We start from the raw sequence: 19,141 nt of genomic DNA on the forward strand, positions 1-19,141 counted from the left end.
CAAGCCTCTAAATATTTTTTTATTTCAAGGCATGACTTATTGAAGGCTACTTACTTGCTAAAGATCCACTTCGTTTACAGTTTTGGAAAATAATTACTAAATATTCTTTTATTTTTGGAAGTAAGTGACTAGAGAAGATGTATTGTCTTAAGTCAACTCCAGAAAACCTCTGTCAGGCTCGTAAACTAGGTACTTTTATTTCAGTAAAATGAAAGAGAAAATTCAGAAACAAGGAATAGATTAGTTTAAATATTTCCAGGAGATGCCAGAGAGGCTTGATGCCTTCCACATTATTTTTCAGTAAGTTGAATGCAATATGATACGGACCRGGAGTGTAGTACGGGAACTACTGTGAAATGAGCTGGGAGGTAGCAAAACTCAAACTGGATAGCTAACAGATGGAAAAGTGTATGATCAGCACGGCAAGTGTTAGTGTTTGGTCTTTTGCCCCTTGCTATTACTGGCAAGCATGTCGAAATGAAGCATGTTGCCTCYGCAGTGTTACCTGCAGTAGTGCTCTGACATTCCTTCCCGTCGTTAGGGTGGTTCCAGGAAAGAAATGAGAACGAACAGATTGTCGGATGACATGACATTGTGTCAGCAAGCGAGTGTTACACCTGGTTTAAGGATTCATTTTGAGCTCATAAGATGACATGTTGCCCTTTTGCCATAAGGAGATGGTGGTGTTTGGACTTTTTGCTGCTCTATTAGTCATAAAAACACCTGGTTTTATTTTGTGATTGATAAAATTAAATCATTTTGAACTTAGCTAGGAGTCTTGTCAGGTCTTCACCAAAGAAYGAATGCATACTCTTGTGTTGAGACCAAATGGATTTTTCTGTCAGTCATCTTACAGCAGAGTAGCCAAAAGCAAAACTGGAGGGAGACATAGTGTCTTCATGAATTCCTGTACTTTCCCTATATTTCTAGTATGGATCCTAAGGAAATGCAATTTAAAAGCTTATACTGTGCATTGTATTGTGACACTTGATATGCAGCTCTCTGATGGCACATTGAGTAGTATAATCATTTTCCTTTCCAACTAGTTCTGTTTGAGATAGAGTTTGAATATATCACTTTCCTCAGTACACGGRGATATTTTTAATTTAGGAAGTTAACCTGAAAATGAGGGTAGGTTTACAACCCTGTTGGACTCTGCTATCAATAACAAAATGAGGCAAGAGGCTACCTCCTTCTGATGATTAGTCCTTAAAGCTTTGGTAGATTGAACAGTAGACCCTCTGCGCTGTGGTTTTGATGAAAGCTATGGATGATTTTTAAACTCCTTGCAGGACAAGGCTTTTTGCAATGACATCCAAGGGGTTTTGTTTGTATTTTTTTGTATGAGAACATGGTTAGTGAGTGAATTTAAATAGATCATCTATTTCAACTTAATAAATACGTGCTTCATTATTTTCAGTCCCAGCTATGTTGTCTTATGAAGCTTCAGTTGCCAGAGAAAGCAATTGACTTCACCACACGCAACACAGTTTTAGGTCCTATGAGCCTAATCAACTTCTTTCTTCTAAGCAACTCTTTCTTCTAAGCAACTTACAAGAGTTTGAAAGTGGAATTCAAATCAGATAGTGACAAATAGAAAAAYTGAAGAAAGAAGAAAGATGTAGAAAGAAAAGACTAGGTGAAGTTGTGTAAGAGAGGAACATGTGAGATGGAAGAGAGGGTTTGCTCAATCCTTTTCAGGATTTTTTGTACRAAGGGTTTTCCTTCTTTAACTCAAGTACAATTAATTTTCCTTTATGCAGAATATRTTTTCACAGCAATATAACTAGCTCAGGGATTGGAAGTAATATGGCTGTGATAACAAGAGATGAAAAAAGTTATTTTATCCAGCTTCTTGGGAAAGTTTCATAGCTTTCATGGACTGCTTACAGCTACTCCAGATTGCCCGTGCTCTGACTGTATAGACATACCCTTAACCCAGCTCAAGCTGTAATGCTGTAACGATTCAAAAGGGTGTTTGAGCCCCACAGAACGGATAGATTAGCAACACAGGGAGGGCTTGGGTATGCAGCAGCTGAGTTCCTGTTGCCTTGTTAGCCCCAGTGTCAGCAGCACTCGAGCGGTCATCCAAGGCGTCAACTAACCAGTGAGCTTAAAGCATCACCTCGGAGGAGCAAGAGGTTTCCGCGCGAGAACCGGGTGAGGTGCGAGACTCCACGTGAGCTGTGCCTTGAGCTAACGCTGCAGTGAAGAGCAGTCCTTTGCTGCGCACAGCTCCTGGAGGGTTGAAARCAAAACACAGCTTTAAAATTCCGTTTTGACGGAATTTAATTCTTCCGTTCAACTTGCATTCTCTAACAATTTTTTTTTATGACAAATGTTTTGATATTCAGTCTCTTCTTCCTGCCATCCACTTCTTCCTTTTGTTTATAAAGAAATCACAAGTTTTCTTTTCTCAACTCATTACTCACCAAAATAAACCTTTCTCTTCAGGAGATTCCTATCTGTTACAGCACTATGTCCTTTCCTCTTCCAGTCATGCAGGCAGCTCTTCATTCCTCGGATTCCTCCTCCTCTTTAGAAGAAGTAGTCACTATTATGTAAGAATTAGTCTTAGAGAAATTTGAAACAGAATTTTTTCAGTGCTACTTTTGGAAAAGCTAGATTTTTTGGCAAATTCAATAGTTAATTTTTCCCCTGGCCATTCTAGTGGATCCTCCACCTTATTTGTGGAGAGGAATACAATATACCTTACAATAATATTGCATTTGTAAGGTAAAGCCTTTGTGTTGAAAGACTTTTTTGTCAGTATTCATAGAAAATAATTTGCTGCATTTCTGACTTGTCCTCCCACAACATTGGTGAGTGCAAATGCATTTTTACATGTAAATTTCTCAGATTTTTGGCTGTACTTAAGAAAATTAGATGTTGTTTGATGTACAGCAGACAATTTAAAATCTTCAGAAACACCCTAAAGCTACCACATGCATAATGAAAAATGTCAGAATACAAAATGTCTTCAATGAGGTTACTAAAAGAAATAAGAAAAAATAGATAAACAATGTCAGGCATTACATGTTAGTATTTCTGCAGAATGTATAAAGGTTGTGGGTGACAGGAAAAAAGCAAGTATGTTCTGTGTTGAGTTTGAACAGTCTTCATTCAACTCTCTCTGTGTATTTTAGTTTAAGATCATATTGCATTTTACTCTGGAAAAAAGTCTTTCCCTCTTAAATTAATGAGCTTCAATTGCAAATTTATTAGTTGTGAAAATCAAGTTCTTCAGCTGGACTGAGGCAACACAAGAAAGAATATGTTTAAGTATTAGAAGAAAACGTTAGATACTGGAATGCTACAAAATTTGAACAGAATTTCAAGGATATTATGCCAGTAAAATCTCAACTTACTAACTCAGTAGAGCTATTACATCAAGCAAATTATTTCTCTTTTATGGCAAATGCATACAAGTATTACCTTAGGTTTGGTGGGTGTATAATAAAATATAATTGTTGAGAAATTGTCTAAATGCAATACATTATCAGTATAATTGTAAAGCTCTTAGAAAAAAAAAAGGAGATATATTTATCAGTGCTCACAGAAAGTGAGAAAGCTGATTTAAAGACTTACAGTGTTATCTTGCAAAATGAAACTTTGCCCCCAAAGCCGAGGTAACCATCTGTGTCCATGCGTGATTCAAGCAYTGTGTGGAGAATAAATTCTGATGCTGATAACTCCCTTTGCTAAAGAAAACCAAAATATCTGGCTAGTATAGCACATCAAACATCGATGGCTAAGGTGTTTATGGTATGTTTTGAACCATGAATGCCATGCTTGCTGTTTTACAGCAGGAGAGACTTGACTTCTCAGGTAGCAAGTGCAAATTTTAGCTGTATCAAATAAAAGGAATGCTTTCCCTCACTGCAGAAAGAGTCTTGAGCTAAATTAATTCCTAGTGCTAATGAATGCAACTCTGCTGAAGTGAATGGTGTACCTGGTTACAACTGTAGAGAATTTGATTCCTGGTTTCTCATTACTAAGCCTTCGCTGTTGTAACTATTCTTACTGTTTTCTGATGGAACTTTTCTGTACTTCTCCCTGGAAGGCATCCTCCAGAGGTGAAACAAACTGGTCTTTTCTTACCTGACTATTCAAAAAAATCTCAAAGCCCGTAAAAAGGGGAACGCCACTCCTTTGCCAGAGTCAATAATAACAGCAAATACTTTAACTTCCTATTTCTCATTTATTTTCAAGCTCCTTCATCATGAACTATGTAATTTCTTTTTAGCTTGAATAAAGGTTTAAACACTGTATCCCTATTTCCAGTAAAGATTTAACTATATTTCTTACCAGTCATTAGAATCTCTGAGAGATTCTCTTTCCTTAATAATTGCTGAAACAGGCTCTTAAAAGTGGTATGTATATTTTTTCATATTAAGAACCTGATCCAAAGTGATGGGAAGTCTCTCCCCTTGGGAGCTTTGGGGCTTGGCAGCTTTGGGCTTTCGATCAACCCCAATTCCTTCATAGGCAGCAATGCTTTTAAAAACAAGCAGTGCCATCTCCAACTTGCAAGGATTTAACTAGTATTCTAGTGTGTGTGACAACTTAACATTGAAGACATTAGCACCAGGGGATTTTCAATGTAGCTTATGCTGGATCATTTTCCAGTCCTCAGCAACTGAAAAATACTATTCTAGTTCTCATAAAACTGCTTGGTGAAAATTTCTATTAATTTTTCCTAGTAAGAAATTTAGAACCAATTGCAATAATTTTTAAGTATTTGTTACAGCTCTACTACTTATTTGGTAATCTTGTTAAACTCTTTTTTTATTATTCTTTTTAATCACCAAATTCTTAATAGTTRCATTTTCTTGCAGTCTGCCTTATGAATAGAGAGATGCAGCAGCTGGAAGACAAGCAAAAATAATTGACTGGTGGCACAGTTGGTTCTTGCCAGAATTCTGGGTTAATTACACCTTTCAATTTTGGCAACTGATACAGAGTCCTTCCCTGGAAATGTGGATTGACTGCAGAGTTGTAGCCACTCCCACTTTGTTTATGAAACTTCATTTTATCTCTCCGTGACTGCATCACGAAAAGGCATGCAGTGTACAAATAAATCCACTACCTATATGCAGCAGGGAGGAAATCAAGGCTGTAATTGCAGTAAAGCCCTAAATTCCCCCTTAGAGCCAGAAATGATTTGAAATAGCATGGATGTTGATGTATTAGGGTCGGTTACTGTCTGGTGATACAGTAGCTGGATTTTGAATGCTGGTGATGAGGGCCAGTCCTCCATTTGCTAATAGCAATGTTTGCTGTATTTTTTTAGTTTTTAGCATTCACGTAAGATAAGGGGGTCTGCTCTTTTCCAGCAGGTTGTGCTTTCTCAGTGCCCTTTTTATCTGGAAGGCTTCCTTTTTCTTAGGCTGTGAAAAGTGAATATAACAGAAAAAAGTGAATATAATGGAAGTGTTAAAAAAAAAAAAAACAAAAGTAAAACTGTTGTTGTATTTTTGCAGGTTTTTTTCTCCTTTTGTTATCATGCAGTTTTATGTAGCCTTTGTTATGAAATTAAAATTAAAAGGCTATGAGAAATGGAAGATTTTTTCCTTTTCTGGTTTCTGATAGTAAGTGTGGAGCATGTAACCTAGTAGTTTAATAACATCTAAAGCTGTTAGCTTTTAAAATTACATGCCAATTGCTGCCAGAAGAGTTATGCATATTTCTTAAGAACATTCAATGGGCCGTTGTAGCCACACAGGGAATGGTTGACTTCTTGTACAGGTATTTGCAAAATGCCCAAACCGTTTTACAGTTGAGATAGCCTTAGTATTACACTTAGTAATGATAGCGTAGCCCTAGTAGCATACTGTATGTTAAACCATTAACGCTTAAGTATTTAAATCTTCAGGCAGCCTGGATCTAGTAATAAAACCCACAGCTGTTACTCCAGTAATAGTGMGAAGAAGCTAACAGAAAGAATACTACCTGTAAAGCATCTTATCRTTCATTTTCCCTCCTTCCTTCCTTCCTTCCTTTTCTGTTGCAACAGATTAGGTAAGTAGTTTTTGACTGTCACAAGTTTCATTTTTCCACAGAGCACTGAAAAAAATTAAGTTTGTTGATAAAATGATGTGATGAGTCCATCAAAATAGAGGGAAGGAATGAAGAGAGGACTAGGCAAGAAAGTGGACTGCTGTTTAGGAGGGTGAAGTTAGGGCATGCCAAATATGCTTTAGTGTTAGTAAAAACAGGGAAGATGTGAACCACACCTTGCACGTTTTACACCACCATCTAAAGTATAAAAAGGCATTGGTGCTGGCTCTGAGGAGGAGCAGATCGTTGCCCGTTTTGTTCGCAGGAGATCCTGAAGTAGCGCTGCCGAGAGTTAAGATAGACAAAAAAGGGGAGATTTCYCCTTCCTCACTCTCAGAAATAAATTATACCTTGCTTCATGTAGATCGAACAGCTTTTGGTCTCCTTGACATACTAGTGGCATACGAAAGCCCTGTGKATGGATGGAGCGTTAGATTGGAAGTAATAAGGTTGTGCCTGACTTACCTCCGCATTTGTAGCAGATGTTACAAATGTCATAACATGAACCTTTGGGAGCAGACTGGAGGAAAAAAAAAAAAAAAAAAGGCAAGACAACAGATGTAGGCCTCTTAGTTTTACCAGCAAGTATAGTCTGACACTATGTAACACTGTTCTGACTCGATGTTAATACCCTACCCTCCTTCTGAGAACAGAATCAGTGACACCAACAATTTCTGCAGCACTGAAGCTGGAAAGGGGTGGCAGCAGTTTTCTTCCCAGAGAAATTTTAATACGAGTTTGAAAATACATCAGGAGAACTATTAGTCAAAATGTTAAGTGTCTTTGTCATTCTGTCTGGCTAAGTAATCTATGCTCATCACTTTTCTTGGAGGAAACTGAGATTTTAAGGAATTTCTGCGTATTATCGTAATGTTTATGAAGTTTTCTATTGGTGGAGCCAAATATCGCAGATTGTTGTACATAAACCATTGCCAGATCCCTAAGTTTTTAACTCCTCAGCTCACCCTGTCTTTCTGTTTCCCTCTCTCTTACCTCCCACATCTGCCTCTGTTTTGCCTCTTTTTCTTCTGTATTTCTGCAGACTTTCTTTCCTCTTTCTTCGCAGCAACTGTATTTCCTGGGAAGCTCATTTTAATTAATGAAACTRATTTCATTAAAGCTAAAATAATATCTAAAGCATCTTTTACTTGCAGCTGCTTTCACCAGCACTTTCTAATCTGTTTCATCCATTTTTTGATAGTTTCTGAAATATTTTTTTGCTTCCTTCTACATTACCCCTTCTTGTGACTCATCCTCTCTGTGCWGAAATGTAAAACCATTTATAATATAGTAATATTGACCTGTGGTTGAAGAATAAATAGGTGGAGGTATCTACTTCTTACTATATCTTTTTCTGGGAGTGGAACATGAGTAAATAGTTTGTATGAGTACCACAATTCTTTTTCTTACATCATGTATGATTCCTCTTTCTCCTAGACGGTGCATCTGAGCAGCAGAAGGCAGTGTCTTTGTAAATATTTGTACAACCACCAGTATAAAGTGAGTCTGATCCTGGGTGGCAGCTCTAATTCAGTTGTATCGGAGCCACTGGCCTCTCCCCGCCATGCGAAGTGCATGTGTTCGCTCCATGCAGCGGAACGAAGAGCTAGCGTGATTGCTAGCACTTACACTTACTGTTTTATTGGTGGTGACGCTCTCTTTTGCTTCCGTTGATACTGGTAATGGAAAATACGTGTTCTTTGCTTTCTGTCATTGTACTTTATATAGTGGAGAACGGCAAAGTTATTCCTACTCCTGGTTCCTGGTGGTTTTGGCCAATTTTCTAGTATTTCTTAGGAGGGGATGAAAATAAAGCAGGAGTACTGGAGAGTCTCCAGGCCCTCGTATTTTTTCCCTGTGTGCCAATTTAAAGCAGCGGTGATTCTCCCTGCCACATCACTCCCTCAGGTGCTGTCATTCTTGAGCTGGAGGCTTAGCCCTCTCCCTGAAGAATTTCATTGTCAAGGAGAAGAGTGGGGGTTCTCCCATGAAGAATTTTAATCACCCTGTCTGTAGCCCTTTTGAAGGAGGCACAATAGTTCCTATAGTAACTACTACAGTGTGGGAGAAAGGCCGGTGCTCCCTCCCCCAGCCACAGATGGAGAACTTGCTTTGCTTAGATGCCTGGAAATTCTTACACAGCAAAGCCTTCAGCCTTCACAGTGAAAAGAAAAGTCTCTGAAATACACTCCTTAAAACGAACAAATAAGTTCAAATCAATGCTATTTTAGTTATCGAGYGAAAAATACTAAAATCTCACATATATTATTTTTAAGTGTGTATTTTAAATGTGTTTAACTTTCATTCTTGAAATTTCTAATTTTAAGAAGGTCAGAAAACAGATACTTAGGACTGGAGAAATCTTGTCTCTTCCTTCCRTTCCCTCTCCCTCCCCCATGTACACACAGCAAAGAGCAAATAAAGCAGATGAAAATAATTAGGGAAGGAGCAGGCTTATAAAATGGATGAAGATTTGCATCAAGACAACCACTTGTCTAGTTTCTTTTTTCTGTTGACTTTGAATCATTTCTGAGGGGAGAACACATTATTTCTGGGAAAATACTTCTTTAAATCCACTGATTCCAGTCCAGTTAACAAGGGATACAGTGCTTCCTATTTTTTTGGACACAATTTACTAAACAAAGTAAAAGTTAAAAAAATACTTTATAGTATTAAACAACTYGTATTTGAAAAGCAAAGTTTACTAAAAATACTTTTAATTCTTGGAGCTTTTGATGAGATGTGATAGGTGAACTACCGAAAGTAATCGGATGCACCTGTTATCATTGTGTTACATAACATTTTCTTAAATTAACCAGTATATTCTTGATAACTACTTTGTTATTCCCTGGAAAGTTTTGGTTTACGTTCTCAGCCATAGACTCTTCAGTAATGAATACATGCTCTATGCATGTGACTGGAAGACGGACATCTAGAATAATAGGCGTTCGCCTACAGAAAAAATAGATTGGAAATGCCATTGTTAGCTTCGTAAGTTGATTATCATATATTGCATTATGCATCTTACRCATAGTCCTTCGTGACAAATTTGTTCTGATACTTTATTGCTGTGATACTGGGTTGGTAATGGCACAGCATTAATGAATCCCATAGCTTTACTAAACCAAGATAAAATACTTTTGCACATATGTTGCAAGTCCAGCTGAGATTTATTTCCTCCTCTTCCCGTCTGGGAAAGTGGATGTTACACAAGACCTAAATTTTGGATTTCGTGATGGCGTACGGTGAGGTAAATCGGGGCGCCATCGTTTACTTTCTTCGGGTACTCTTTCCAAATCGGAGGGCAACACCTCTGCTTACGTCGTGCTGGTTGCCTGTCGTTCAGCCCCGCTTCAGACCGTGTCGTCTCTGCCTTCCGTCCGCAGCGCGTGCGCCGGGCGGGCAGCGTGACTCCTGCCAGAGRTTGCTTTCCAGCTTCAGTCATAAATGGGATGGCAAAGACCAATCAGGGGAAGAAAAATATGTCCATACTAAGATATTCCGTGAGGAGTAAAAGAATTAAAAATAATAAACGTGGATTTAGCATACTTAAATACTAGCCTTTTTTCCGGAGTCTAATGTTGGCTGCACTTTCTCTTCCCGGACATGTACCTTTTGCCACGCATTCTGGCCCTCGCTCAGGGTCCCTCTCTACCCTGAAACACAGCTTTTAAGCGCTTCCAAATTATTTGTCACRTCACATGGGAAAGCCCCAGGGTTTTAAGTTGAGGTCTCACTGCTTCCTGTGGGACCACCCTGGGTATCGCTTTCACCTACATTATTCTTTCTGGGGCATTTGGAGCTGTCCTTAGAAACAAAGAAAGATAAATCTTGATGTATGCTCTACTTTACACCAAAAAATGTATTGGAAATTGTCTTATCATTTCTATAGGGCTTTTTCTACTTTGAAGAAAAAAATTAAATTCTGGAAAAATGTACTTTAAAAGATTATAGCCACACGTATTATGGACTGCTTTGCACATATTGTTGTCTCTGACAATTCAGACAGTACTACTGCTGTTTTTCTTATGTTCTGTCATCTGAAGTGATCATATATTTTGTTGATGCTTACAGGCAGATACATTAGCCAACTCTATGTGAAACTTCCATGCAATTAGCCTCATTTTGGTTACATATTTTGTGAGTGGACATTTATATTTATGTAGGTCTGCTCTAGCTTTGCTAATTAAAGTCAGACTTTATTGACAGTCATAATTAGAGCTCTTCAAGATCAAAAAAGTGAAACATAGGCTGTCTTTTTTATGACTCTCCAGACAGCAGATTACCTAAAAGGGTGCAGCAGGATGGCCCTACTGCTGCCCTTGCTTCTAGATGTACAAAAAGGTGATCCTGAGAATAATCAATGAAGTGAATACAAAAACAAGGATTTGAGGAGCTTAATTCCGAAATGGCCTTTATGAGTAAATAACAATTCAGGAGAATTAATTTAAAAAAAAAGTTCAGAACAGTCTTTAAAAGTAAACACACTTTAAAACTGTTGGTCTGCATTTTACAAAATGAATTGATTTTGAGAGGAGGCATGAAATGCCTCACAAAAATCATGTCTTATTCTACAGGAAACTTAATATCGTGCTGGTAGTATGCTTTGACTCCTTGTGATTTAGCAATACTGCTTCTGCTTAACTAGAGCTCTGTCTTCTCTATTAGACAGTCACGGTGGACATCAGTCTGGTCATTATGTGCTCCATAGCTTAGAACTGAGTAGAAATTCTTAATAGAAAATGCTGTTTCCTCACGACGCATGGAAATCTTTGTTAGGCAGTCCACATTTTCTTTCCCATGGAGTCTCTGACTCTTCCTATCACAATTGCAATTGCTCTTGAGATTGCATTAAGCATGCTTAGACTGCCCCCAAGACACACTGAAAGGGATGTGGTTCTTCCTTCACCTCATGCATAGCCAGATTAGTCATTGAGGGAGGAAATGTAAAGAGGAATTAGTTAGCAGTTAGAATTTTTCCCTTGTTGATAGCTTGTTATGCAGTAATCCTATGCTAGGAATAGACACGTCAGTCTGGATAGTAAGATTTGAGGTCCAATGCCATGTATTGTCATAAGAGATTTCAGTAGACAGATGCTTCTACTCCAGCAGTACAAGTGCATATGTGAAAACAAGCTTTCTCTCTTCTTGTCATTATTAATAGTCAGTGTTTAATGTGAATATTGGTTCAGCCAACTTTTTTGTTAAACACAATTGTACGTTAAAACCTTAAACTTTGTTGATTAAATGTAGATAGTGAAAAATATGTCTGCATATGAAAAAGCTTATTTTAAAGAAGTTTGTTCATACTACTAAAACAGGCAGAGCTTGGAAATAGAATTTAATATAATTTAATTCTAATGTAATTTTAGAATCCGTTTCCTTTGTCACTCCCGTTCCAGTTGGTACCCATATTTTAGCTTTTTCCACATCCTAATTTTCCCTACTTCCTGTTTGCCATAAAGAAATTCTCTCCATGTATCCAATACTTTGTTTCTGTAGAGAGGCTACATTTTGAAAAGAATTCACATTTTTTTCTTAAAAAGAAAGATCTTTAGGTCTGTGAAGGCTGTTGAGCTACTTTGATTTATAGATGTTATGACATAAATCCTAAATCCCTTGCTTTCCAAGATTTCTGTGAGCGGTTAAGCTTTGGCTGCTGATGGTTCCATCCACAGGCTGAGAGATTTAGAGATGCCTGGCTGTGGCTTATATGATGGAAGCCAATTGAGCATTTATAGTTTATGTTTCAAAATTTTATAATAAAATAAAGTTGTGGCTTGCTTTTTAATCCAACCATTTCAGTGTTTGTCTTCCTTTCATCTATTGTCATGCCAGCGATCCATTCAGCGCAAATAAGAGGCTTTGTGCTGTGATTGGACTGGAGATTGCCACGGTTTTGAAACGTATCATTGTGATATGCATTTGTATACCAAAAGTGGGGTTTTTTTTCAGATGCAGATGGTTATCAAGAAATCATGGAAGCTAGAATAAGTAAAATGATGAGACAATAAGGACGGAGGAGCAAGGAAAATAAGTCTGTTCTCCTTGTTCTGGTATTATCTCAATATTCTTGTCTCATTCCTCAAAATACTAAAATGATAGTGAAACATGGGCTGTTTTGAAATACAGAAAATGTATATATGAGGTCTATTCAGTTACCAAAAAAGCAGAAATTACAGTATAGCTACCAGAAGCATAATGGTTCCCTATTTAACATCTTTATGCTTTTTATAAAATTAGGCACTGTCATTACAACCCCGTATCACCTGAGTAAGTGCAAAACATACATCAAGAGAAGTTCTAGTGCTATGAGCGTTGTAATGTATTGAATAGCCTGAATGTACTGCAGGATATTTGTGTACATATGTACCAGCCAAGAGGATGCAGGCATAGACTCTTAGACAATTTCACTGACAAATTTTAAAGCTAAGATCTGGCCCTCTTGTGTTTTCTACAGTTAACTCATGGATGTAAAAATGTTTTCATTTAAACTGTAGGATTGAGAGTGTCTGAAGAAGGAAGAGCTGATAACTTTTACTAGCAAACAGCATTCAGAGTTTAAAATACTGCTTTAAAAACAATGTTTCACTGTCTTCATGCATTTTATTCACATTAGGAAACTCACATGCTAAAAAACTGCAATTGACAGTTAATATAGAATTGAAAGCAATATTCAATATGATGGATTCATATAAAAATGCCAGTAGATTGTAAGGAAGTGATATGATGCAGGGAACAGTAAATTAATCAGAAGATGAATTCTGAGTGGCGATGTGTTCAAGCAATGTGGGGAAAATCTAGTATCGTCTAGATAGAAGAATGAAACCTTCTAAAGGATGTTGGGGGGGTTAGTTTTTGGGGAGTGTTATTTTTTGCTTTGCAGTGTTATTAAAGAGAGCAATATGAAACAATGCCTAACGATACAAAACCTGTGGTTGATTTTTTTTTTTTATGGTCGATTATAAGTGAAGTGACCATCAAAACACATTGCTAGCTGATAACCATAATGGGAAGCSTGACGATCTTTACAAAGCCGTGTATTTTGTTTAGTCCTATAACTACAGCCAAAGTTTCTCTTAGAAATGTAGATACAACTCCACTTTAGGCAAACCTTTGATAACACATCTGGAGGCACAGTAAGGAATAAGGAGGATCATCTTTAAGTCTGTGTAAAAGGAAAAGTTAATGCAGTCTAAGCTGCTAGAAAATTTAAGATGCTCTGATTTTTTTTTCCTGTAATGAGAGTTACTGTAAATAGTTATAGAAAAGATGAGRGAATGCAAAGAGAAGCAAAATGATTTAGGATCAGAAGACTGGTGTAGAAAAACAGAAGAGAGACTAAGTAGATAAAGCCTGTAAAGGCCTAATACTGCAATGACATGTCTTGGCAGTCACTACRCTGACTATAAAAATCAGGTAGACCATATCAGTCTGTTAGCAGCTTTACTTGCACCATAAAGTAATAGTCGAGAAGAGGACTTATTTTCTTAAGCTGTTAGCTTAAGAACTATGTCCTTGAACTCCTTTAGAGCAAAGAAAAGGACTCAGAAAATGCTGTGCCTAAAGCAGCCAGCATTTGTAATTATGAGCTATGGCCTGAATCTATTAGCAATGAAGCCACCTGTTTGCCTGGGATAAATAGCTTAGAGTTTCCTACAAGGAAATTACATGGAGCATCAATAAGGAGCAATATTCCATTTTTAAGTCAATACGACTATCATTACTTGGCACGTATCTTCTCTTACTGATATCATATTTGGCAGCCAGTATCATAGAAGACTTGAAAATCGTTGCTCTATAGTTTGTTTTCATTGGTGTTAAATCAGCCTGTTCAGTAATGGCACTCATCCATTTTGTTTGTTTGGGTGGTTCCTTTGTATTTCCTGTTTCTTATTAAAAATATTGTTAGTGAGTTTCATGGGTAAGTGATTTGAATCAGATGGTGCCTTGAAAAGAAAGCAATGCGCACTGATACTCCGATGGTTCCAGAGACCTACGACCATCAGCATCTTTGGATGTAAATGGTTTTGCCCGTGCTTTAAAAGGGGGTGCTTCTCTCTGCTGCGTGTGGGCCTGGCTTCGGCACCAGGGTGCAAAAGGAAGGGCAGGTTCCTCCAGCCCTGTGCCCTCTCCTTCTCCATCCTCTGGCTCTCTCTGGTCCTGTGGGAAATGCAACCCGGCCCCAGGAGAACTCGGCTCGCAGTGCGTGCCTCCTCTTGGCGTGCTCGTACTCGCTTCCCGGCGCTGTGCTCCTGGCAGAGAGAGTTTAGTGAAAGATCAGTTTTATGGTTTCTCAGCTTGTGTTGTAGTCACTGCTGCCTATTCCTTACTTTGTACTACTAAAGCAGATATTTTTAAAAGTAGAAGTTGTGGTTTCAAGTACCTCTTCCAGCAGCTAACAGCGATACCCAGAATGCAACAACATTTCTCGTATTTAGGAATARCTTTGCTATCTCAGCTTTTGTGATAGGGCGGCTCTTAACAAATGATGACTTTTGAATGTTGTGCTTGCTTCATTTCAGTTTCAAATAAGTAACATGTTCACATAAATCTCTCTCATATCTTTCTAATTGCTGGGTAATATTTAGCTCWCATTCCCACATTTCAAAATATGTAAATTATATTTAGAGTCTTTTTCAATGGTKGGGTTTTTTTACTAAATTCTGCATGTGCTCAACACTATGTACGCTTCTGCAGGGACTTGGGACATATTTGAATCAACCATTAATTTCCATAGTTCCTGGACATTTAAACAGCATTTTCAAAAGGAATTATTTTATGCTTAAAATGTGAGTTGCTTGAAATTTCAGTCACTGAAAATTATGTAGCAAGTTTACTTACTATATGCAAGGCAAATTTGAAATTAACCCTGGTGTTCAAAATGCAAAACTTTTATATAAATAGTTGATGTCCAGTGGTGTGATCAGGGATGCRTTAGAAGTGAATGTGCAGACCTTGCAACATAATTGTTTTTTATTCAGTTATAGGTGCCCAGCGCAGGAGAAGTCCCAGTGCCCTTGCCATTGAAGTATTTGAATCACATTTGGGAAGTCATATTTTACAGGTAAAAAAAAAATGGCTTTTCCAAGAAAAATCACAATAAATCTAGCCAGTCATATTTCTGCCAATAGTTTGAATATTGTTGTTATCAGTACTTATATTAATGAGATTTTTTACAAATTCATATTTTTTTCTTTTTAGAAAGCCCATGATTGGGAGAATTTTAATGAGAGGGAGGGCAAGTATTATTTGTGCTGTAATAATTTAGATGAATCGGTCTAGTTGTTTTGCACTATGCAATAGCTGTTTGCTCGCAGAATGACTGTATGTATTTGTGTGTATGTGTGTGCAAAAGAGTATTTTGTGTTGGTAATTTTATTTTCCTTGTGTCATGTACAAATTTAGTTTTTTTTCCCCTGGCTTTGGTTTGTGAGCAGTGCTTTCCTTCCTGATAGACCAGTTGTCATGATTGTATATCACAATTCTGCAACAACCTGCAGGGAGAAAAAATGAGGAGCAGCAGCATGCTTCTTAGGTCTCCTTAACTATAAGATAAAAACTAGTTGGGTATTAAGGAAGTTAGGCACTGAACAACTAGCTATATTCCAGGAAGATTAGACTGAAAAACAATGACCTGAAAAACAATGACCTGGTGGGAAACATGCATTTTTTTTTTTTTTTTTTTTTTTTTTTTTTTTTTTTTTTTTTTGGTCAGGGTTACTACAACCTTTCTTAGGTTGCAGTAATCAAACATGGAGCATTAGCTGTTAGGAACAAAATGTGAAATGTTTTGTCAGCAAGGCAGAAACCCAGCACTACAGAAATAAAAAAACACCCTTTACATCTAGTCTATTCCAAGTGCAGCACTGAATAACTGCTCTTATTTAGCAGTGTACACAGCTTCCAAATGCAAGTACATTGCTTGGTACCTTTTGAGAGGTACAAGAGAGGTAAATTAGGATATTAAGTGGAAATATTCCACTTAATTGAAATGATTGAGAGGTGGCTCTCTGTACTATCTCAGCTGTGGCATTCAAAAGCACTATGGATAATGTCAGATTTTTCATATCTTTTTAAAGTAACTAAGTGCAGAATAGCTACAAAGATAATTTTAGGAAAACACAAAATTAACCAGTAGAATGAATTTCTCTTAGAAGCAGAGATCATGAATGGAGTGATTTACTTAGCTGTACACCCTTGGCAGAGCTCTAGTTCAAGTTTTTGATTTTGTAAGCAAACGTTTGTATTGCAGTTACAGTACCAAAGATATCTGCACTGATATCTGTGCCACTGTTTTGCATATTAGACAGAAATGCTATTATGCTCTCTCATAAATACAGAGAAAATGAATAAATAAGCAGCAGTTTTGTGATGTTTCAATTTGTGTAATTTGTGAGCATGTTGCTTTGAATATATATACATATATATATATATGTACTATCTATCCTAAAGGTATATTTTTTAAAATATGTGTTATTACAAATATCTACATAAAACTTCATTGAAACTGATCTATATAAAACCCTTTAGGTATTAAGTATGACCCTGTATGAATATGTGTATGAATAAATATATTCACTTAACTAATATGAGGAAAAAAACGAAGATGACTACCTTGAAAACTATTTGACACTTGTATTTTTCACTTGTTGCATATTTAAGACAATTAGTGATTTTATTGCTTATTTAAGCTAGATGCCTTCACTCTCCTCTTTTTTTTAATCTGAAATATGATGAATTATATCTTTTCCAGGTATAACCATAGTATAGGTCTAGTAAAAGAATCTCTACTGCATTTGTATCTGTAACTGAGGATTTTCAGTCAAAATCACCGTCAATACCATATTGAATATCTGTTGAGGTGTGGCCTTTTCAGAGAGGGTGGTACTTTTACCAAATTACCGCCATTAATCTTTAGCCAAATTGATAATAGGAAGTTCTGCTCTGACATTTAAGAGAGAGTAGACTGTGGATGATGGATAAAGGACACAATGAATTAATAATGGTTGCAAGTTTGTCATATGTTAAAATCYTGTCTTACTTTAGCAGCGTAATCAACACTTGAAAGCAAAGTCTAGGTGAAGTATTCAAATGCACCACTACTAACAAACCTGCAGGAAATTTAGAGTACTGCCTTGTGGTGTTATAGGGAAAAAAATAATATCCAGAGGACAAAATGACTTGTAGAACAACAGTCAGACAGATTCTGCAATGGAATACTGTTTTAACAAGTGCTAGTGTAGGGTTTGGCTCCTACAAATAATTTTTAAAGCAGTATTGTGGTAAGTGTTGTTTGAAAGTGAAGTAAACAACCTTGCAAAATAGTTATACCTTGGGAATATCTATGTTTTTCAGAGTCTGCTATCTGAGGAAATTAAATTAATAGTTAGTTTGTTTAATCCCTTTTGCTATTAATAGTTTGATGACTGGGTTAAGTGTAAGCTCAGAAATTAAGGAGGCTCTCTAATCTTCCTAATATTTTGATACTTCAAAGTTTATTGATAGACATACAAGAACATAATATGGTGTGTTTCAAAAGTGAACATTATTTATAGTGAAGTAAATATAGAAGTGGAAGAGCACCTTGTGGTATTTTACATCCTGGTTCTACAAGGAAGTAGTCTCAGTCAATCATCTCAAAAAAATCCAAGCCACCGCCAATTGCTGTGTATCATACTGGAGAGGCAATTCCCACAGTATGTTTGTAGCCAAAGAAACGGTCCACTGAGTGCTCATAAAAAAAAAAGAAACACCAAAACAGAAATGCCTGAACGCTGTTTTATCAGTTATCAGTATCTCCAAAATCAGGACAAAAAACGCTTTAAATATCCAATTAAAAACGCCTAAATGATGAACAGTAGGAACACTAATAAAAGAGGGGGGGAAAAAAAACGATAACAAGAATATGCCCATAAATTTTTGACAAGTGTTTTGATTTGCTGAGCTCTGCTTTGTTATATTTTATACTCATCTTATTTTGAAAAGTGGTATTATAATGRGAGCAGGCTTCAGTGAAGATTTCTTCAGTTTTACATGTCTGTGTATATATTTTGTATTTATTTATAAATACAGTGAAAAATTACTTCTGTTACTTGTTATTGAAAAATTTTGCTCAAAGTGGTTGTAAATGTTAGCAAGAGGGTGATCAGTTTATACTAGGTCCCTGGATGTTTCCTGTAACTTTCTTACTATTGAGGAGGTATGGAAAAGGGTCAGTAACCCCATATTCTCCATATAATCAGGAATGATCAGGAAATGTAGAACTAAATATAGAGAAAAGGGAAAGTTAGAGAATATATTTGCATATGCAAATTAGCTTAATTGATACTGCTTGCCTCTACAGGGATTTTTCATTACAAACTGGAGTGCTACATTGTTCAGCTCATATTGAGTAATTTAGTAACTAATGAGACCAGTTTGCACTAATTTGCATATGATAAATGAGCTTAATTGCAGTAAATAACTTGGAGGCATAATTACTTAATTTTCCTGTGTTGCATGGCTTTTAAGTTCACGTATGAACAACTCAAGATAATTTTGCATATTTAAATTAGTTGCTTTTAAAATTCTTGAACAAAAAAGAACATACCTTACAATTTGAACTGTAAAACAATTAAAAGTAAAATGTACAGTATTTTCAAATAAAATTTAGTGTTTTAAAAGATATTTCCTCCTTAAAAAATACCAAAGCCTCTTAAAGAATAAATATTTGGAATTAAACACTATGAGATAGCTTTTAAAGTCAGATTAGGATCGAAAGATGTTRTTAGTAATAATAATAGAACTTTGTATCTGAACTGTAGTAAATGGTACATATTTTGTATTCCTGCATAYAAGAGTGATAATTTTAATAATTGCATTCTTTGCTTCAGCACTGCCTATTCAACTGTTAAGAAACTGTAATACTTTCCTATAGCATTATATTACCATACATAATAATTTAGACACTAGCTGTCTTAAATTGTATATACCGCCCTGCCTCTAGCTAGTTTGATGTAACAGAAACCTTTACATAAAAGGGATACTGAAGTCTCTGCATCAAATAAAGATGTAATTTTTCTTTCTTTTTTTTTTTTTT

General features: G+C 36.6%; 1 protein-coding gene across 1 annotated transcript in view; it reads left to right on the forward strand.

Annotated features, from left to right (window-relative positions):
- NPAS3 (neuronal PAS domain protein 3) overlaps positions 1–19,141 on the forward strand; it is a 588,522-nt gene that overhangs the window by 272,482 nt on the left and 296,899 nt on the right. The window contains exon 4 of the mRNA XM_085301814.1: positions 15,045–15,127. Coding sequence (XP_085157940.1) covers positions 15,045–15,127 — 83 coding nt within the window. The remainder of the gene's footprint in view (positions 1–15,044; positions 15,128–19,141) is intronic.

The sequence above is a fragment of the Rhea americana genome, unplaced genomic scaffold (genome assembly GCF_003343005.1).
Source record: "Rhea americana isolate MKP2758 unplaced genomic scaffold, rheAme1 scaffold_18, whole genome shotgun sequence".
Taxonomy (NCBI): Eukaryota; Metazoa; Chordata; class Aves; order Rheiformes; family Rheidae; genus Rhea; species Rhea americana.